The sequence below is a fragment of the Lycium ferocissimum genome, chromosome 5 (assembly GCF_029784015.1).
Source record: "Lycium ferocissimum isolate CSIRO_LF1 chromosome 5, AGI_CSIRO_Lferr_CH_V1, whole genome shotgun sequence".
In the NCBI taxonomy this organism is placed as follows: domain Eukaryota; kingdom Viridiplantae; phylum Streptophyta; class Magnoliopsida; order Solanales; family Solanaceae; genus Lycium; species Lycium ferocissimum.
In genome coordinates this window covers 22,869,817-22,887,324 of record NC_081346.1, presented here as the reverse complement: position 1 = coordinate 22,887,324, position 17,508 = coordinate 22,869,817, and the positions used below count along the sequence as shown (strand labels likewise).

General features: G+C 35.7%; 2 protein-coding genes across 2 annotated transcripts; both read right to left on the bottom strand.

Annotated features, from left to right (window-relative positions):
- Nucleotides 1-8,195: 8,195 nt before the first annotated feature.
- On the bottom strand, nucleotides 8,196-11,809 carry LOC132056529 (protein DETOXIFICATION 35-like). The gene is made up of 7 exons (XM_059448771.1): nucleotides 11,344-11,809; nucleotides 9,810-10,435; nucleotides 9,519-9,575; nucleotides 9,200-9,438; nucleotides 8,982-9,100; nucleotides 8,673-8,759; nucleotides 8,196-8,393 (listed from the first exon to the last, which is right to left on the bottom strand). Exons 1-7 carry the CDS (start codon nucleotides 11,629-11,631, stop codon nucleotides 8,283-8,285), a joined length of 1,527 nt encoding a protein of 508 aa, XP_059304754.1. The 5' UTR covers nucleotides 11,632-11,809; the 3' UTR covers nucleotides 8,196-8,282.
- Nucleotides 11,810-13,003: 1,194 nt separating this feature from the next.
- Nucleotides 13,004-17,265, bottom strand: LOC132056528 (protein DETOXIFICATION 35-like). Its single transcript, XM_059448769.1, has 7 exons — nucleotides 16,914-17,265; nucleotides 15,426-16,051; nucleotides 14,949-15,005; nucleotides 14,619-14,857; nucleotides 14,407-14,525; nucleotides 14,040-14,126; nucleotides 13,004-13,496 (listed from the first exon to the last, which is right to left on the bottom strand). The coding sequence occupies exons 1-7, from the start codon at nucleotides 17,193-17,195 to the stop codon at nucleotides 13,395-13,397; spliced, it is 1,512 nt and encodes a 503-aa protein (XP_059304752.1). The 5' UTR covers nucleotides 17,196-17,265; the 3' UTR covers nucleotides 13,004-13,394.
- Nucleotides 17,266-17,508: the final 243 nt, after the last annotated feature.

The window sequence follows — 17,508 nt, the reverse complement described above, 5'->3', positions numbered from 1 at the left end:
ATGTAATTTCTTTGTGTGGAGAGATGATCCTATTGATCAAAGATCTAAGTTCATTATTCACAAATTGGTGAAGAAAATGGAAGAAGAAGTTGCTTTGAAGAAGAAAATGGAAGAAGAAGTTTCTTTGAAGAAGGAAATGGAAGAAGAAGTTGGATTGAAGAAGGAAATGGAAGACGTTGTTTTGAAGAATGAAATGGAAGGAGAATTTTCTTTGAAGAAGGAAATGGAAGAAGAATTTGGTATTGAGGAAGGGTTTTCTTTCATTGAAGGAGAGATTGGTTACATCGATAGTGAAATGATCATCGATAATGAGAGTAAACAACTTGAGAATTCCATTAACAATGAAGAGATGAAGGTGATGGAGATTAAAAAGTTTAAGAATAAGCTTCAAGAAGAGAACAAGGGCAGATGCTTTAGTATTTAGAATGTTTCATTTTGTGCATGTTGCTGTGTGTTGTTATTTGGTTTAATAGGTTGTGGCAACTTAAAGTATTATCAATTGCCATATTAGGACTTATTGTATGTTCCTTTTTCCCTTTATGTTTGTATGTTGAAGCACTTTAATGTCACGGAGGTTAAATTTAAAAGTTGTTGTCATTCACTTTAGGAACCAGAAGCATGCTTGATCATACATTCGGAAAGAAATTTTTACTTAGATCATACATAAATTACTTAAAAAGAAAAGGCACAAGGAGACCTAATTTATATCTACGATCTCCTACTTCATATGAACAATGAAGGCTATGCGGTTCTTAGCTTCAAAGGGCTTAAAACACAACACATTTCCTTCCCTCAATCCGTTAGCATCGACAAAGTGTTTCCAGCCTTGAGTGAAGCGCGCTTTTGCACCAATTTTGTATTTCATATAGCATGCATCTTTGGTCATAAAGAAAAACAGCTTCTTTCTCAGAGTTTGGAAGAAAATCCAGAATGTTAGTAGGAAGTACAAAATCATCATTTACAACATATGATTGAGTCAATTTTTTCTCAAAGCATGCGAGCATCTTATCCTGAAGTATTCGCATTATGTTAGTGATAGAATGAATATGAATAAAATAGGCTTGAGTTGTGTCAAATGCTTTTGCATCCTCTTGCCTTTTTATAGTGTCAAGTACCATTCAATGCATTTCAATTCAACTACCATTCAATGCATTTCAATTCAACTACCATTCAATAAAAACTGCCCAAAATGTGGCATTAAAACTGGACCAATTCTTCATACACTGCACATTTTGGACCTATAATCTGCAGATTTTGGACAGAAAGCATACTGCACAAAGTGTTGTCATTTCTCAAATATTTAAATGAAAGTGCAATCACAGCTGCATAAGCATTTAACCAAAATATTGTTAATTACATAAGCATTTCCACAAACAAGTACTTCAATCATGTTAGTAAACTCTAATACATTCAAAGTCTTCAATACTAATACAACCAAAGTTAATAAATCCCAAAAACATCCTTAAATCATGTCAGCATCAAAATACTAAACTGCTACAAGTCATCATCACTTCCATGGCTCCTTGCCTTTGCTAGTAGTGGTCTTGTTCATTTTCTCTCTTCTAACCCCATCAAGCAAGCTTCTTGTGTAGCATGGTTTGCCCTTATACCTCATTCCTGTCCTTGCCTTGTGACTAAGAACTCCTGTAACTTCTGCAGATCTTATAAGCTGTCTTGTAGGTTATTTACCACCTAAATTCAACACTCTACTAGAAGGCATGCCATCTTTGTAATAAGAAAATTGAAAATCAGCATATTCTTTCAATTCACATGCCAATGATGTTGTAAGGACACTATTACACTTACATTGAGAGATGTATAACCACTTTCAGCAACAAACACTCCCATACCAACTGTTTTAGATCTTTTATTAGGGTAAGTTGAGGGACCCTCAGATTCCCTTCTTGGTACAACAGCAGGGGCAGGACTACTTGCCCTTCTTCTTGTTCCAGCAAAAGCATTAGAAGTAGGAGTAGCAGCAGCCTCTGGTTCCTTTCTTGGCCTTCCTCTTGGCCTTGGACTAGCAGCAATTGTAGGTTCCTTCTTGGCCTTTCTCTAGGTCTTGAAAGAGCCTCAGGAGAATTTGTTTCCTTTCTTGGCCTACCCCTTGGTCTTGGAGGAGTTCCAGGTACAACAAGTGCTTTTCTTGGTCTGCCCCTTGGCCTTGCAGCATTGCTTGGTCCAGCAGCTTGTTCTGTTTGAGATGCAACAATACTTGGTCCAGCAGCTTGTCCTATTTGAGATGCAGCAATACTTGGTCCAGCATTGCTTGATCCAGCAGCTACAGTGGTTTGAGATGCGGCAGTACCTATTCCACCATTTCTTGTTCCATTCTACAAGATAAATGCAATGTTAGTAACATTCAAATAGTGCAAAGTTTAGAAAAGCTTAATGGACTTATAGTCATACCTTGTGACAGCTTCTTTTATTGTGGTTAGTTTTCCTGACTTTCTACTTTCATTGGCCTTTTTCCTTCTAGCTTTTGGGGGCCTGCCTGGCATTAGTTTGATGATTGGTGGTGCAATGGAAGGGTTATTAGACTGAGGCCACATTGCCATATTTGTCATTGGTTAAATAAAATGACAGTATGTTTTCAACCAGTTCTCTTTACTGTAGTAGCCATAAACATGGGTTCATACTTATTGTACAACATGGCACAAATGGCATGTGGACATGGTATTCCCTTGAGTTGCCATGCCCTACAACTACTTGTCTCATTGATAATATCAACAGTGTGGTGATATGGACCATCACTAATCTCAAACCCATGCTCTCCATTAAACTTAATATTACAATTCATTGACTTCCCCATGTTTTCTTCTAATGTCCTTAAGGCCATTGGAGATATTCTTGTCACCCTGGTGTCTGCAAAAGACCTCATCACACATATCCTAGTCATTACCTTCACCCTAATCTCTTCTAGCATGATTATGATGGTTTTGTGTCTTGCAGCCAAGATCCAAGCATTAAAGCTCTCAGCCATATTATTATCAATTATATCACATTTAGTTTTAGTATCGAAGTATACCTTACAAAAGGTGTGTCCCTTGTAATAGAGTAAATCACCTACAATTCTGTCACCACCAAGCAGTTTCAATTTTTCCAGATTTCTCCTCAGATCTGCCTCAAATGTGCTTCTTGTGCAACTCCAAAAAATCCTCCTCCTTTTAAGGCCTCCCCACTTTTTTGACCAGTTTGCAAGGATCATCTGTACATTGCCTTTCTTTGCCGCTCACGGCGGTAGATCTTTTATAGTGGCAAGAAGCCCCTGCAAAACCAAGTTTAACAGTAAATTAAATCAGCAAAATGTAACAATAAATAATAACAACATAATCAACACAAATCAAGAGTTTAATACCTTCTGCATATCTGAAATAACTGTGTAACCAGTGCCATCCCCTAAGTTCAAGTCTTCAATCAACAGTTTCATGAACAATGTCCATGTAGTTTTGTTCTCATACTCTGTGACCCAAGCAATTGGCAACATCTGGTTGTTGCCATCCTTAGCCACAACTAGCAATTGGCCTTTGCTACAACCCTTCGAGAAGCAGCCATCTAGACCAATACACCTTCTACAACCAGCTAAAAATGACTTTCTCAATGCATCAAAATAAATGTAGAACCCTAGGAAGCAAGGCCTACCATCTTCAGCAAATTCAGTATTTGAAACTTTCACCACACAAGTCTTTACTAGGATTTGTTCTCAAAACTTCATCCCTATAATCAAGTATTCTTCCAAACTCTTTAACATGATCACCCATGATTTCAAGTAAAACCATAGCTCTAGCTCTCCTAACAGTGCTCCTCCCAACATATACACCCAACACCTTTTTAATTGCTTCTTGAAGTTTGACCACTCTAATGTTTGGCTGTTCAGTAATTCTGGTTTTGTAGTGGCTCGACAAGAATCTAGAGTTGCACATGTAGTTCCTAGTGGTCTAAACACATTTGTGTTTACTAGAGCCTGTTTGGATGGGCTTAAAAAAACGACTTATAAGCCGGCTTGACTTATAAAAAAAAAAAAAAAAAGTTGTGTAGTCAACTTATTTTTTTTTTATGCTTATGTTTTCGGCTTATAAAATTACTTTTAGATAAGTTAAGCCAAACAAACCCAATTAATTTTTGGGCTTATTTTAAGCACCAAATGGCTTTAAGACGACTTGACAAACACTCAAAAAAACTTAAAACAGCTTATAGGCAACTTATAAGCCAATCCAAACGGGCTCTAGGATAGTAAGTTTTGATCTGGAAATTTTTGGTTGTGTTGTCAAGTTTTACATAAATCAGCCAAGGACACCCTTCCCTACATGTCACCCTAACCTTTATAGGCTCATTTACATACTTGTCTAACTAAATCTTCTTCTGAATTGAATACCTAGTTCTGAGCATCTCTAAATTCATTAACATTCTTAAAAATCATACCAAGCTGCACACAACCTTCTTACATGACGGATCAAACTTTATGTACTTACTTTCCATTCTTGGTGCTAATGTTACCCCCTTTTGCCCATCATCTTCATCTAATGTACAACTATATGCTTCAGAACTATAGTAAAAAGGCTCATCACCACCAACCCTTCCTTCTAAAACTCTATTATTAGGTTCTGATTCATCAAAGCCTATATCTTGTTCAGCTTCACCTAAAGGTACAACATCAGGGTTAGGTGGAATTTTCTCTCTTCTAGTCCTTCTCTTGTAAGCCCTTCTTTCAGCCCTAAAGGTTCTAACTTCCTCATGTACATCAGATCCATCATCAACATCAGGACCATCGAATACAGCCATATGGTCAGATTCTACATCAGATTCAGAGCTAGAATCTGTTAAGTCACATCCCTCATCAACATGGTCACTAATTACTGGATCTGCAGTTTCACCATCTGCAGTTTGAGAGGGCGAAGTTTCAGGAGCTTCAGTTTTGTTGGGTTGAAGAATTAGTGGTTGGAAATTGAGAAGGTGAAGTAGTAGTTGCTGGAGTTTGGAGTGGTGTATTTTCTGGTGCTGGAGTCTCATTAGGATTGTTTTGAGATGCATTTGGTTCACATTGGATACCCTCTCCACCTTTATTAAAAGCATCACTTGTTTTTTGGTTGTTGGGAACACTATATTGCAATTCAGGTGGGGCCACATGTGCTTCATCTACCATATGGCAGACATACACTTCCACAATGTCCCCATTTTGAAAAGTTAGAGAGAGTTCAAAATATCCTTGTCACTAAGGATATCTACAGGAATGTCAATTTAAGGGGGCTTCACCTTAAATGCACAACTTGGGCTATATCCTAATTCTGTTATGTAGTCCCTAAGCTCAAAATAAGACAACCTATCCACATCAACATCTAAAAATTCAGTACATTGACCACCCACATATTTTGGCACACCCTTTACTAAGATCAACTACCCCACCATAAAACCATCTCAAAGTAATGAAAATATAGTCAGCCATAGGCAAAGTTACAAGCAAGCCTTTACTAAAATAACATAAACAAGTTCAAAGGGATTAATATGATTTTTAACTAAATCTACAGCAATACGTATGAATAATGAACATACCCCTAAATTCTACATGTGTTCAATTGTTAATTTAACCATAATCCTGAAGAAAACCCTAATTTAATTACAAGCCCTAATTTACAAATAAACCTATTCAAAACCCTATAATGCAAACAAATAAGTTTATGTGTTAAATGCCATTATATTAACACTATATTAGTTGAGAAATTAAAACCCTAACCTGCAAATGGTATAGCACCAATGGTGTAGCACTGACGAATCCTTCAAATACTCCAAACTCAGTCCATACAGAAGCCAAGAACCAGCTACAATGATTATTTACTAGATTTAGATATTGAATGGTTAAATTTCCATGGATTTGACAGTGAAATGGTTGGAAGATGATGGAATATGAAGGAAGGTGATATTGGTGTTTTTAGGTAAAGGTTGGGGTTTGGTTAGGTTAGAATGATCGAGTAAGGGCTTTTTAGGCTTTTATTAGGCGCATGTGTCACGCTCGAGGGGAAAAAATTCGAGGTCACATAATAATCACCAGATAATGGTGTCTAAAATACACTATAAATAGGTACAAGGGGTAATAGGTCACCCGTAAAGGTTGAGTGTGTCATAAATAATCCGGCAAACGTTAGGGTGCACTATAGCTATTTTCCCCAAAAAATATTTGAGTGCCAAATAATTGTGCTTCTCATAGTTATAGAAAGTCCAAGAAACTTTCCACAATAGTACTCTCCAGTTGCCAGTACAGAAACTTATTGCTCCCTTATTAGCTTCCTTTCAACTACATGAATTAGGGGCGATGCTAATAAGTTTAGAGAATTGGGCAAACAGGAAAAAAATGAAGATTGAAAAGTGTGAGAAATTAAGATAACAAGAAATTTAGAGCTACTTTTCTTGAGGTTTTCCCATTGAAAAATAGAGCAAAGTTTTTCAGACTTCTGTTTCTTTATACTAGTAAAATATGTCTAAATCTTTGCATTTCACAATGAAATAGTTATGTGTATCACAAACAAAATTTTATGACTTGTATATCATGTATATCGTGTATATTCATGTATATCACACGGAATTTTTATGAATTTACACCGATATACATGATAAACAAGAATAAACGGACGTGCACTGTGGTATACACCGGATACAAGGGAGGATACACATATGAGATCGTCTTCAACCTCAAATTTCAATATGAAATTTCGCTTAAATCTACCTTAAATCGTCTCCAAATACCTCAAAAATTGATATTCGAACTACCAAAGATGATTTCAACAAATCCAATATCACCCAATTGAGAAAATCACAAGTATGCAGATAAAAAAAAATTCAAATCAAGTATCAATGGTCTTTAATGGTTCTTTCAGTCATCATCTTCAAAATGCTGCTACACCTTTACAATGTGGTACGTACTCTTGCATCTTTGCACTTTAACTAAATCTTACACTTCCTTGATATCGATACTTCTGTCTGTGTGAGATATCTGTATACATATCGAGTGAGAGGGCACAAGTTCTAGAAAGCGCATAAGTGATAAGCCGCAGAGTTCAGGAAGTGGTCAACACTCTCCGAAGGTGCCTTCACACGTAGAACAGAGATCGATCCAAGACTTGAATATTATGAGTTCAAGTTCGAAATTCTGCTACAATTCATTTGATTTATTGTGTTTAAACTCTATATTTATACTTAAAATACATTTTTTAACACATATACATGAACAGAGTCAAAATTACTGAGATTCGTCTCTGACGCAGAAAGGGTGATAAGAGTGTCAAGGGACAATCTGCTAGTAGAAAGTTGATGGTCGGTTCACACCCTGGGATCTGGAAAGGAAGCCCATTTCCAAACTCCCCTTTTGGGTGGTTTGAACTAATTCAAACACATTTACCTACAATTGTATTATCTTTGATACAAAGAAAACATTTGATTTATTTCGAAAACCAAAGTTCCTTTCTAAAACAATCATTGTTGCTCTTAGTTATTGGAATTTATAAGAACTTCTCTAATAAAAAAATTCTAATGTAGAAAGGGAAAAAAAACAGCAGTTATCTGAGTTTTATTCAATGTGAATATGCAAATGTCAACCTCTCATATTTGAAGTAATCTATTTTTTATTTTTTTTATTTTGTTAATCTTTTGCTAATATCTGCTGATAATCTTTTGAAGTTAATGAATTATCATCCCAAAAAAGAAGGACAGAACTCAGAACCATGGACTACCAAATGCATTTTAGGCACTGAAATAGAATAGAAAATAGGAGTAACAAAATTGTCAATTGACTCATATTTAAGTTGTAGCTTCTGTCCTAGGCACTCAAATTTTTAACTTATTTCAGTGTTTGGTAAAAATAAAGAACAACTTAAATTAAGTTAAGTTAAAAAGTCTTTAAAATAAGCCAAAATTAAGAAATTGCTCAACCCCAATTTTTTTTTTTTTTTTTTTTACTTAAAAGTCATTTTAATTTGACCAACAACTTTACCCTTTTATCCCTTATATTTTTTGTTAATTACAATACTATCTTTACTTTTAAAAACGCTTTAAACACTTTTATCCAAATACTTAACTTTTTATTTATAAAATAACTTTTACCACGGAAAAATACTTTAAAACTTACAGGAATCTTAAAAAAGTCACTTTTTTGGGCCATTTTAATAAAACAAAAACGGGCTCTAAATCACACACTAGTAAACAAAAAACAAAGAAGAAGGTAATTCTTCATTCATAAATCATACACTAGTAAACAAAAAACAAAGAAGAAGATAATTCTTCATTCATCAGTATCATGCGTAGATCGTAGCTCTTACACCCCTTGGAGATTTGGGCTTTGGAGTTTTCTTCGTCTCTAGGTCTTGACCACCCCACAGCCGCATGCGCTCTGTCGTCTGCTCAACCTGCATTTCCAATTTCTTATTACTACAAAACACTAATTCATACTGAATGCAGTGGCTCAAAAAAATGCAAACATCCTGAGTGCTTAACTTTAGTCTGTCTTAGTTTTCGATTTTGAAAGAAAAGAGAGAAGGAATTGAAAATTCTGCACTACTTGCTATCTAGAGAGTAAATCTCGTACAGATGATCGGCAGATGATTCTAACCAAGAATCAAGCCAAAATATCGAATATAAAGTGTTATGGAGTTTAATTGGATAAAAATAACCATTATTTCACATACCTCTTTATTCCAATCAATTCTGTAGAGTACAAATGACAGTAGCAGTGTTTGCAAAGCCAGTCCACCTATCATTCCTCCCCATAGTCCCTGCAAGAGAACATCCAAAATCGCGACAAATTAAAATTCTGTTAAGACTAAGAGATACACAACAAATTAGTAGTGTTTCCTACTCACTACAATTAGTAATGTTTTCTACTCATTACAATTAGTATAGTTTTCTACTCATTACAATTAGTAGTGTTTTCAACAACAGAAGATGCCAAGACATGGAAATCGAGATACGAACTTTCAGAATGAGAGTTTGTTTACCATGACTCCGAAGTTAGCCACATAACCAAGAAGATATCCCAGAGGAATACCAAACATGTAGTAAGAACCCAAATTGATGTAAGCCACTAGACCTTGCCACCCACCTCCAACAGCAACACCTACAAGCAAAAGTTGGCCCCAACAAGATCAATGTTAGGACTATGAAGGAGTAAAACTCTCTTAACTGCAGAAACAGAGCCATTTAATAAAAGCAACACCTGATATCACAGGCTGAACACTGTTAAGAAGCATTGTTACTCCAAGAAACCAAGCAAGCTTAGAAACAGCTTTTATTAAAACCTCGTTGTCAGTGAAAAGAATGGCCAGATGATTTCTTACTGCCAATACTACAATCATGCAGAGAATCCCAATGAGAAGTGACTGGAACACTGTGACATAGACACTATATTTGGTCGCCCTGGCACGTCCTAGTCCAAGCTCGTTTGAGACCCGAACACTGGGAAAGAAACAATACATTAACACAAACTCTCATACAAATGAAGTGCACATTTCTGTGAGGTTTTAGGACTTCATTACCTTATGGCAGCATTGACTCCAATGAAAAACATTGCTTCATATCCATCAACATTTATGCTGAAAGACGACAACAGTTGACATAAATTTTATAATGGAGCTCACAACATTTCATCTAATTGACAAATAGAAACAACTACCAACTTTGCATTTCCCGATCGAGTTGTTCAAGTCAAACAAATACACAGTTTAAGCTCAAAATTCAGTACACAGGGTTCATTTTAAGGAGCTTAAGCATGGTTAATCATATTATGCTAAATTACCAACAGAATGGGAAAAAAAGACAAGACTCACCAAATAGAGAGGGATCCAACAGCAGTAACTGCATCTTTGAGATGGCCAGTGAGGAGAATAATACTCATCATATACCAGGTTTCTAGGCATAGCATAACAGCTGATTCAATTGACAGTCTAACAAAGGCCCACATCTCATTGAATGCTGACCAAGACCATCCTTTCCACCCATCCTTGCACCAAACAACTACGTAAGTAAATTGAGCCAGCGCGTTGGCCCAACCTACGAGATTAAAGGATATAGCTGCCCCGATTAAACCCCAATTGAATACATATATGAAGAGCCAAAGGAGAAAAGCATGGACCATGACAGCCACAAAACCAATCCAGGCCAGCACACCAACTTTACTCTGGGCTTGTAGAAATTTTGACGTGGGAATATTGACAGACAGGGAATACAACTCCGGTATGGTGTAAATGGCGAACTTTCCAGCAACAACAGCAATATCATGATCTTGGCCTAGGAACTTAAGTATAGGAGTCGCGAAAACATAGATTGGTAAGAGAATGAAGGTACTGATCAGTAGAATTATCATAGAGCGTTGTGTGTAAACTCCAAGCATATGTACTTGCCCAGCACCAAATGCCTGCCCACAGAGCGTCTCCAGAGCACTCCCCATGCCTATCTACACATAGATTACATATACACATATGAGAAACAAACGGGTCCCAAGAACAGATGAGAGTTCTGCATTACTAATACTTTGCTCCATTTGCAACATATATAATTCTCACATTACTACTTTAATATCTAACTGATAGACGATTTGACTTTGATTATAAAGCTCAAAATAACTAATGCAACATAAATACTAGTTTAATATCTAACTGACACTACAAGATTTGGTTTTGATTGCAAATCTCAAAATAACCAACGCAGCTTTCTGTTTGATGTATTAAACTATGCATTGCTAAATACTGACATAACTTATGTAGAAATTTATGTACAACAATTTTTCTCGAAATAGAACTAATGTGGAATAAGATTACCTTTGATAACAAGAGCTAGACTATTGGGCTTAATCAACCCAAAGATACTCTTAACATTATTTGCATTGTCGATTTGGGCCAAACCCGCACAGTTGTTCCTATATGAAACTCACACTATTAAGTGTAGTATCCCTACATCTTAAATAAAGCTTAACAATGTTTTCAACTACCGATGTGGATTTTGTTCGCACACTCAACATAGACAAAAGTATCTAAAGACAAATATATCTGACGAGAAGGAGCCAAGATTTCAACTTTATGGGTTCTGAAAATTAATAACTGGATACTAAACTTAATATTTATACATATTTAATAAACTTATTTAGCACCAATACACAGTTTGAGCAAAGCTACTGGGTTTCTGCCAACTTCGTATCTGGACTTCTAGCTCCGCCTCTGACTACATAACAATCTTGTATGACTATTCAAAGAATAACTCCGTTTTACATTATTATTCATCGCAACTTTAAAGTACAACTAGTAGTAGGACATATACCAAATGCGCGTTAATAGAAGTTGGAGCAAAAGGAAAGAGGGAACGAACCATGACGCCGAAAGAGAAAGTGCCGATAACAGTTTGAGCAACAGTAACAGCAGATAGCTCAGTTGGTCCAAGATGACCACAAAAAGCAACAGTGATAGAATAGAGTGCGTACTGGCAAATGATATTGAAAGCTATTGGACCACCAATCTCCCATAGCTTCACTGTCTCGATCCAAAATACAGCCCATAACTCTTTCAAACTCATGGTTCTAATAGGCCTGTAATCACCATCAGGGCCGATAAGCTGGCCGTGCTCACCGGAGAAGTCATCAAGTAGTGGTGATTCCATTTCTTCCTAAAATAATTACAGGTTTCCGCGTTACTTGTTATTCTAGTACTATTTATCTCATTTATTTAAGTGGTAATGGAGACACCTAAACAATAAAGAAATCTGAGCTTGATACCAAGCAGTTAAATACAAGATACTCTACTAAGTCAATGGGAAAAATGTCTAAAAATTTGAAGAGCAGGTAGGAGGAGTACTCTTTCTTCTTCTTTTTCCATAAGATATATACTCCCTCCGTTTCAGTTTATTGGGCACGATAATTAAAAAAGAGTGAAGATTTTTAAAATTTGTGGTTTAAAATAAGTCTTGAATATTTGTGTGACTGTAAATTATTTCATAAAATAAATTTATTTTCAAATTAGAAAAGAGGTCATTTATTTTTGTGCGAATTAAAAAGAAAATAAGTTCACATAAATTGAAACAGAGAGAGTATTATTTTTGTGGCACGTGTTTGGCTTGTAGAACTAAAATTCCCCACAGGTTTATTCATTTTAAATTACATTATTTTTTATTATTCCGTTTTAAAAAGAATGATAGTTTTTTATATTTAAAAATAATTTAATTTTAAATTATTACACTATATTATATTTTATATCAAACCTTTATAATAAAATCATAGATGTTGAAGATACAGGTTTCAAGGTCTTTGTTTCTTTTTATTATTGGGTGTTCAACCAAATTATATCACAAAAATTAAAACGGAATAAGTATCAATGAAGGATATTTGCACGTGAATAGTAGATGGCTCCACAAATAATGGATCTGTATTGATTTATGGCTTCCCACTCCCTAGTCACCCTCAATGAAGAGAGCGTTAGGTCTTGATAACGTCCACCTACTGTTAAATATAAACGTGTGCTTGCCAGATTGGCCCTTTGTCTTATTATGCATTGTTAACTCATAAAAGATTAGTATGGGACAAAATAGAGTGGAAAGGAAAACGCTTACCTGTCGTGAATCGTGATTTATACAAATTTAATTAATCTTGTATTTATCTCTAAGACGAACATTAGATTATGCACTAATTGGTCGATATTGTCGTTCTAAGGGTGGAAAATAAACAAGCTGCTGAACAGAAGGTCTGCCTCTTATTCCTTCGATCTCAATTTATGTGGCATTTTTTTGCTTTCTGAGAGTTACTAAATTGAATTAGATTAATTTAATATTTTAAAATTGATTTCAACCTTTAATAAATATATGTAAAAGTATTATAAGTTGCAATTTTTTTATGTCAATATAATTATAAATATATTTTCAAATATTGGTTAAAGTTTATATAATTTAAATCTCGAAAAAGGGAAGTGTTGTATTCATTGGGATAGAGGGAGTAGTTGTTCCCGAGTCTTTACCGCAAAACTTTTGTGACAAAAGGACATAAAGAAGGATAGAGCAAGGCTGCTACACAATTTGTATTTGATAACTCTGTGAATTCCACATGATTTTTCTATTACAAAGAAACAGAGCTGAAATACTTGCAAGTTTCCAACTGAAAGATGGAAGAAACGGTGGTGCTTCACAAATTACACCACCAAAAAATATAGGAAAATACTTGAAACTAAGTGCTTCCAACTGATAAATTGTCCGTCAAGGCACCAAGAAGAAATGTTGTAAACATTCTTTGGGTCGCTTGAATCTACCATTCTGAATGTCTAAAAATTGCCAACAACCATATGCTAGAATTCTGCATTTCTTTGCAAAATTTAAATGAAATTGAAACAAATACATTTAAACTCAACAAGAAAATCCAGAATTCATCACTCATAAACTTAAGCTACACCATTCTTAATGGGTAACTGTCCATCAGGATATTTTTCTGCTTCAAAATCTTGTCCGCCCCACTTGCGCATACGCTCTGTAGTATCTTCAACCTGTAATTCAACTTGTCTTATGATCATATATGTACTGAAGGATCAATAATACAATTTCTAGTCAAGCAACTGCTGCAATCGATCATTTACATGTACAATTTGATTGACCCTGTGGTAAAACTTACAAGCATAATGAATAGATACTTTTACTACTAGTAATAACCTACAGAACTTGAAAATAAAGTAGACCTACCCAAACGTTTTAGATGGTTTTAATTAACTTGCAACTTGATAATAACATTTTACGATTATAAGCATCCAAAAACAGAGTTTTTTTTGGCTATGTAGTTGGTAAACAAGTGCATGGACGACGTTTATGCTGATAGTAAATATAGTAATAAAGAAAGACGAAGGACCAACTAAAAGTCCAAAACCAAATTCACCTACTCTATTATTTAGGTATTTTAGGCGTTTGAACAGAAATACCTTCTTTTTCTGTTATTTTTATATGACTATTAATAGGGTGATGCGAAAACTTGAAATCATTAACACAAAAACTTGAAATCATTAACACATCTTTTTGCAAATTAGCACTTGACATACCTCCTTACTCCAATTAGTCTTATACAGTATAATCAAGAGTAGAAGGGTCTGTGAAGCTGCCCCTGCTATCATCCCCAACCAAAGTCCCTGCAAGACGCGTAATAAAATTTAAGATAAATTTCAGGGTTAGTGAAGCAATTTGAACGAACACAATTCAGCATTAGCTTCCTGAAAGTGACAGTATAGAACATTAAACTGACAAGAACAGATACTTCCGCTTTATCTAAGCCAAAAGTTTTCAAAGTTTATGTTGACAACATAAGACGATCAAGCTTTGCTTCATCACATTGGTGTTCATTTGATTCTTTCCCTCCACACAAAGGCTGGATTTATCTTGCCAAAGTTTCTTATTAGAAATTTTAGTTACCTTTGTTCCCAATTTTGCTACATAACCAAGAACATATCCTAGAGGGAGACCAAAAGCGTAATAGCAACCAAGATTGATATAAGCCACTAAAGCTTGCCATCCACCTCCAACAGCAACTCCTACAAGCAGGAAGAAGGCATAATAATATTATTATCATGACAATATAGATCGATCCATCATTATATACAAAAATTCTGAAGCAAAACTAGTACCTGATATCACTGGCTGAACACTATTAAGAACCATGGTGATCCCTAGAAGGTAAGCAAGATCAGCAACAGCTTCTTGCATCTCCGTGCTGCTTGAAAAGATAATGGCCAGATGATTTCTGGCTACCAGTACAATTACCATGCAAAGTATCCCAATTAGAAGGGACTGAAACACTGCGATATAGACTGAGTATTTGGTAGCTCTTGGATGTCCTAGCCCGAGTTCATTTGAGACTCGCACACTGTTGGCAAATGGTAAATAAATCAAATGATGCAGCCTGAAGACTATTAATTAAGTGCAGTTCTATCTACCATCAAGATATATTATATTACCTTATGGCAGCATTAATTCCAATGAATAGCATGCTCTCCCATCCATTGATATTCATGCTGTAAACACAACATTTAACAGGATCAGAAATGAACTTGAAAATGTCAACTACATCATCGGTTGATAGTCTCACTGAACAATTGATGCAGATATATTCTCTATAAATCATTGCAGGATTTATTTAGAGGTGTATAATCAGGAAAGCATTTCTTGATATTTAATCAGAATCCATCAATAGCAAAATAATCAAAATGATGGAATGGGACCTTTGTAACTTATTCATTAATTGTGTCAAAAACATTTTCCATTTCAAAAAACCAGGGGAAAGAGAAAAAAGTAGTTTGGCCCAACATTATCCTAAGGAGATGACTAAAATTTCTCAATAGCAATAATGAGTATAACAAATGCTTGGTAAACAATCTTATACGTATGTGTCTCAAACATAATTTCTATACGTTAACACTGCAAATAGTACTCACCAAATCGAAATGGAGCCAACTGCTATCACAGCATTGTTAAGATGGCCAACAAGGAGGATAATACTCATCATGTACCAAATCTCAAGGCATAACATAACAGCTGAAGCAATAGAAAGCCTCACAAATGCCCAAATCTCGTTGAACGCTGCCCACGATAATCCTTTCCACCCATCCTTACACCATCCAACAACATATCCTAACTGAGCTATTGCAGTAAGCCAATTTGTAAGATCAAAGGCTAAAGCAGCACCTGTGGTACCCCATCCAAACGTATAAATAAAGAGCCAAAGGAACACAGCATGCAGTAGCAAAGCCGCGAACCCAATCCCTGCGAGCACATCAACTTTGCTCTGAGCTTGAAGAAATTTGGAGGTTGGGAAATTGATGGCTAGCGAAAATAACTGTGGGATGAGTAACTTGGTATAACTTCCAGAGAGCTCAGCGATTGCAGTTTCTTGGCCTAGCAACTCGAGCAGTGGAGTTGCGAATAAGTAAATGGGCAAGAGAATGACACAAGTGGTGAGCAGGATTATGATGGAGCGTTGCATGTAAACGCCCAGCATGTGAACTTGCCCTGCTCCATAGGCCTGTCCACATAGTGTCTCCAAGGCACTCCCCATTCCCATCTGAAAATGTAACAAACTATTAACATCAGCTGAGGCTCGGTTAACTATTCAATCAATCAACCCGTAATTGAATTCCAAATTAGTTGGGTCGACTATATAAACCTTTTGTGTTCATTCTGTTCTATTCATGTCGAATTCATTTTAATACGAAATAATTTGTTTTGATACAATTTAAAGGCTATGTATATCTAGAGGATCTCTAAAGACATTTTTAGTTACACGAACATACAGTTCTAACCAACATACAGAAGTTCCTAAAGTAAATGTAACAGCAACAGTCAAACCTCAACCCAAACTAGTATGTATCGTCTATTTGAATATTCGCTTTCATTTTATTTTATTCTTAGTTAAGTCTGCATTGATCAAAATAAAAGGTAAATCTTCTGAGGTAATTAACATCCCTTATGTGATTTTAGATCTAACATGTCCTCTTTCCATCATTTTCTATACATACATATTGCAGCACTTGTTGATTGGAGACAAATAAATCTACAAAAGACATGGCCAAATTATAATAAGCTAGCTCCAACTAATATGGCACTAAATTTATATTTTTATACTACTGATTGTGAGATGGGTTAATTGACAAAAATTGAAAATAATTTACTTTCAAGATAGGGGTGTGGTGGGCAGGATGGATACCTTCACCCTTGACATGTCTAAATTCGAGCTTTGAGAATGGAGAAACACCTATTAAAGAGCACTTCCCCTAATGAGTTCTACGCGGGCGCAAATCTAAATTAGTCACGTCAATAAAAGCTACTGCAGTTCTACAGCACTACTATCAACATTTTATTTTTGGTAAGTGATTTTATCAACATGTTCTAGCATGAGTATTATAAGAAGAAAACATAGAGCTAACCATGAAGCCAAAAGAGAAGGTACTAATGACAGTCTGAGCAATAGAAATAGCAGAGAGCTCAATATTTCCAAGATGCCCAACAAATATATTGGTAAGTGAATTGACTCCATATTGACATATTATATTGAAGGCTATAGGACCTCCTATCCTCCACAACTTCACTGTCTCCACGCAGAAAATTGCCCACCAATCTTTAAAACTTTTTGCCTGCAGGTAGTCTCCGTCAGTGCCTACAAGCTGATTGTGGTCACCGGGGTAGCCATTGAGCAACGGCGTCTCCATTATAGCATATATTCGAAGTAAAGTAAAGACTCTACTTCAAGTTACACTTTAACATTCAAATGATCTTCTGAATTCCCTCTTTAATATAAGCAACAAAGCTATAAGGTTGGTTGGTCCAAGTCAATGCCACCTAGGATCAGTAGAGGGTCCCATCTCGTTATTTAATTACAGTGGGGGTTAGTGTTTACTATACTCATAATCTAATTCAAGTTAAAAGACGCCGGAAAGAATGTAGTGTGATAGATGAAATTCCTCCGTCTTAAAATAGAGGCCTGAATTCGGAAGAAATTTTTTAGGTAGGGAGGGCTTCCTC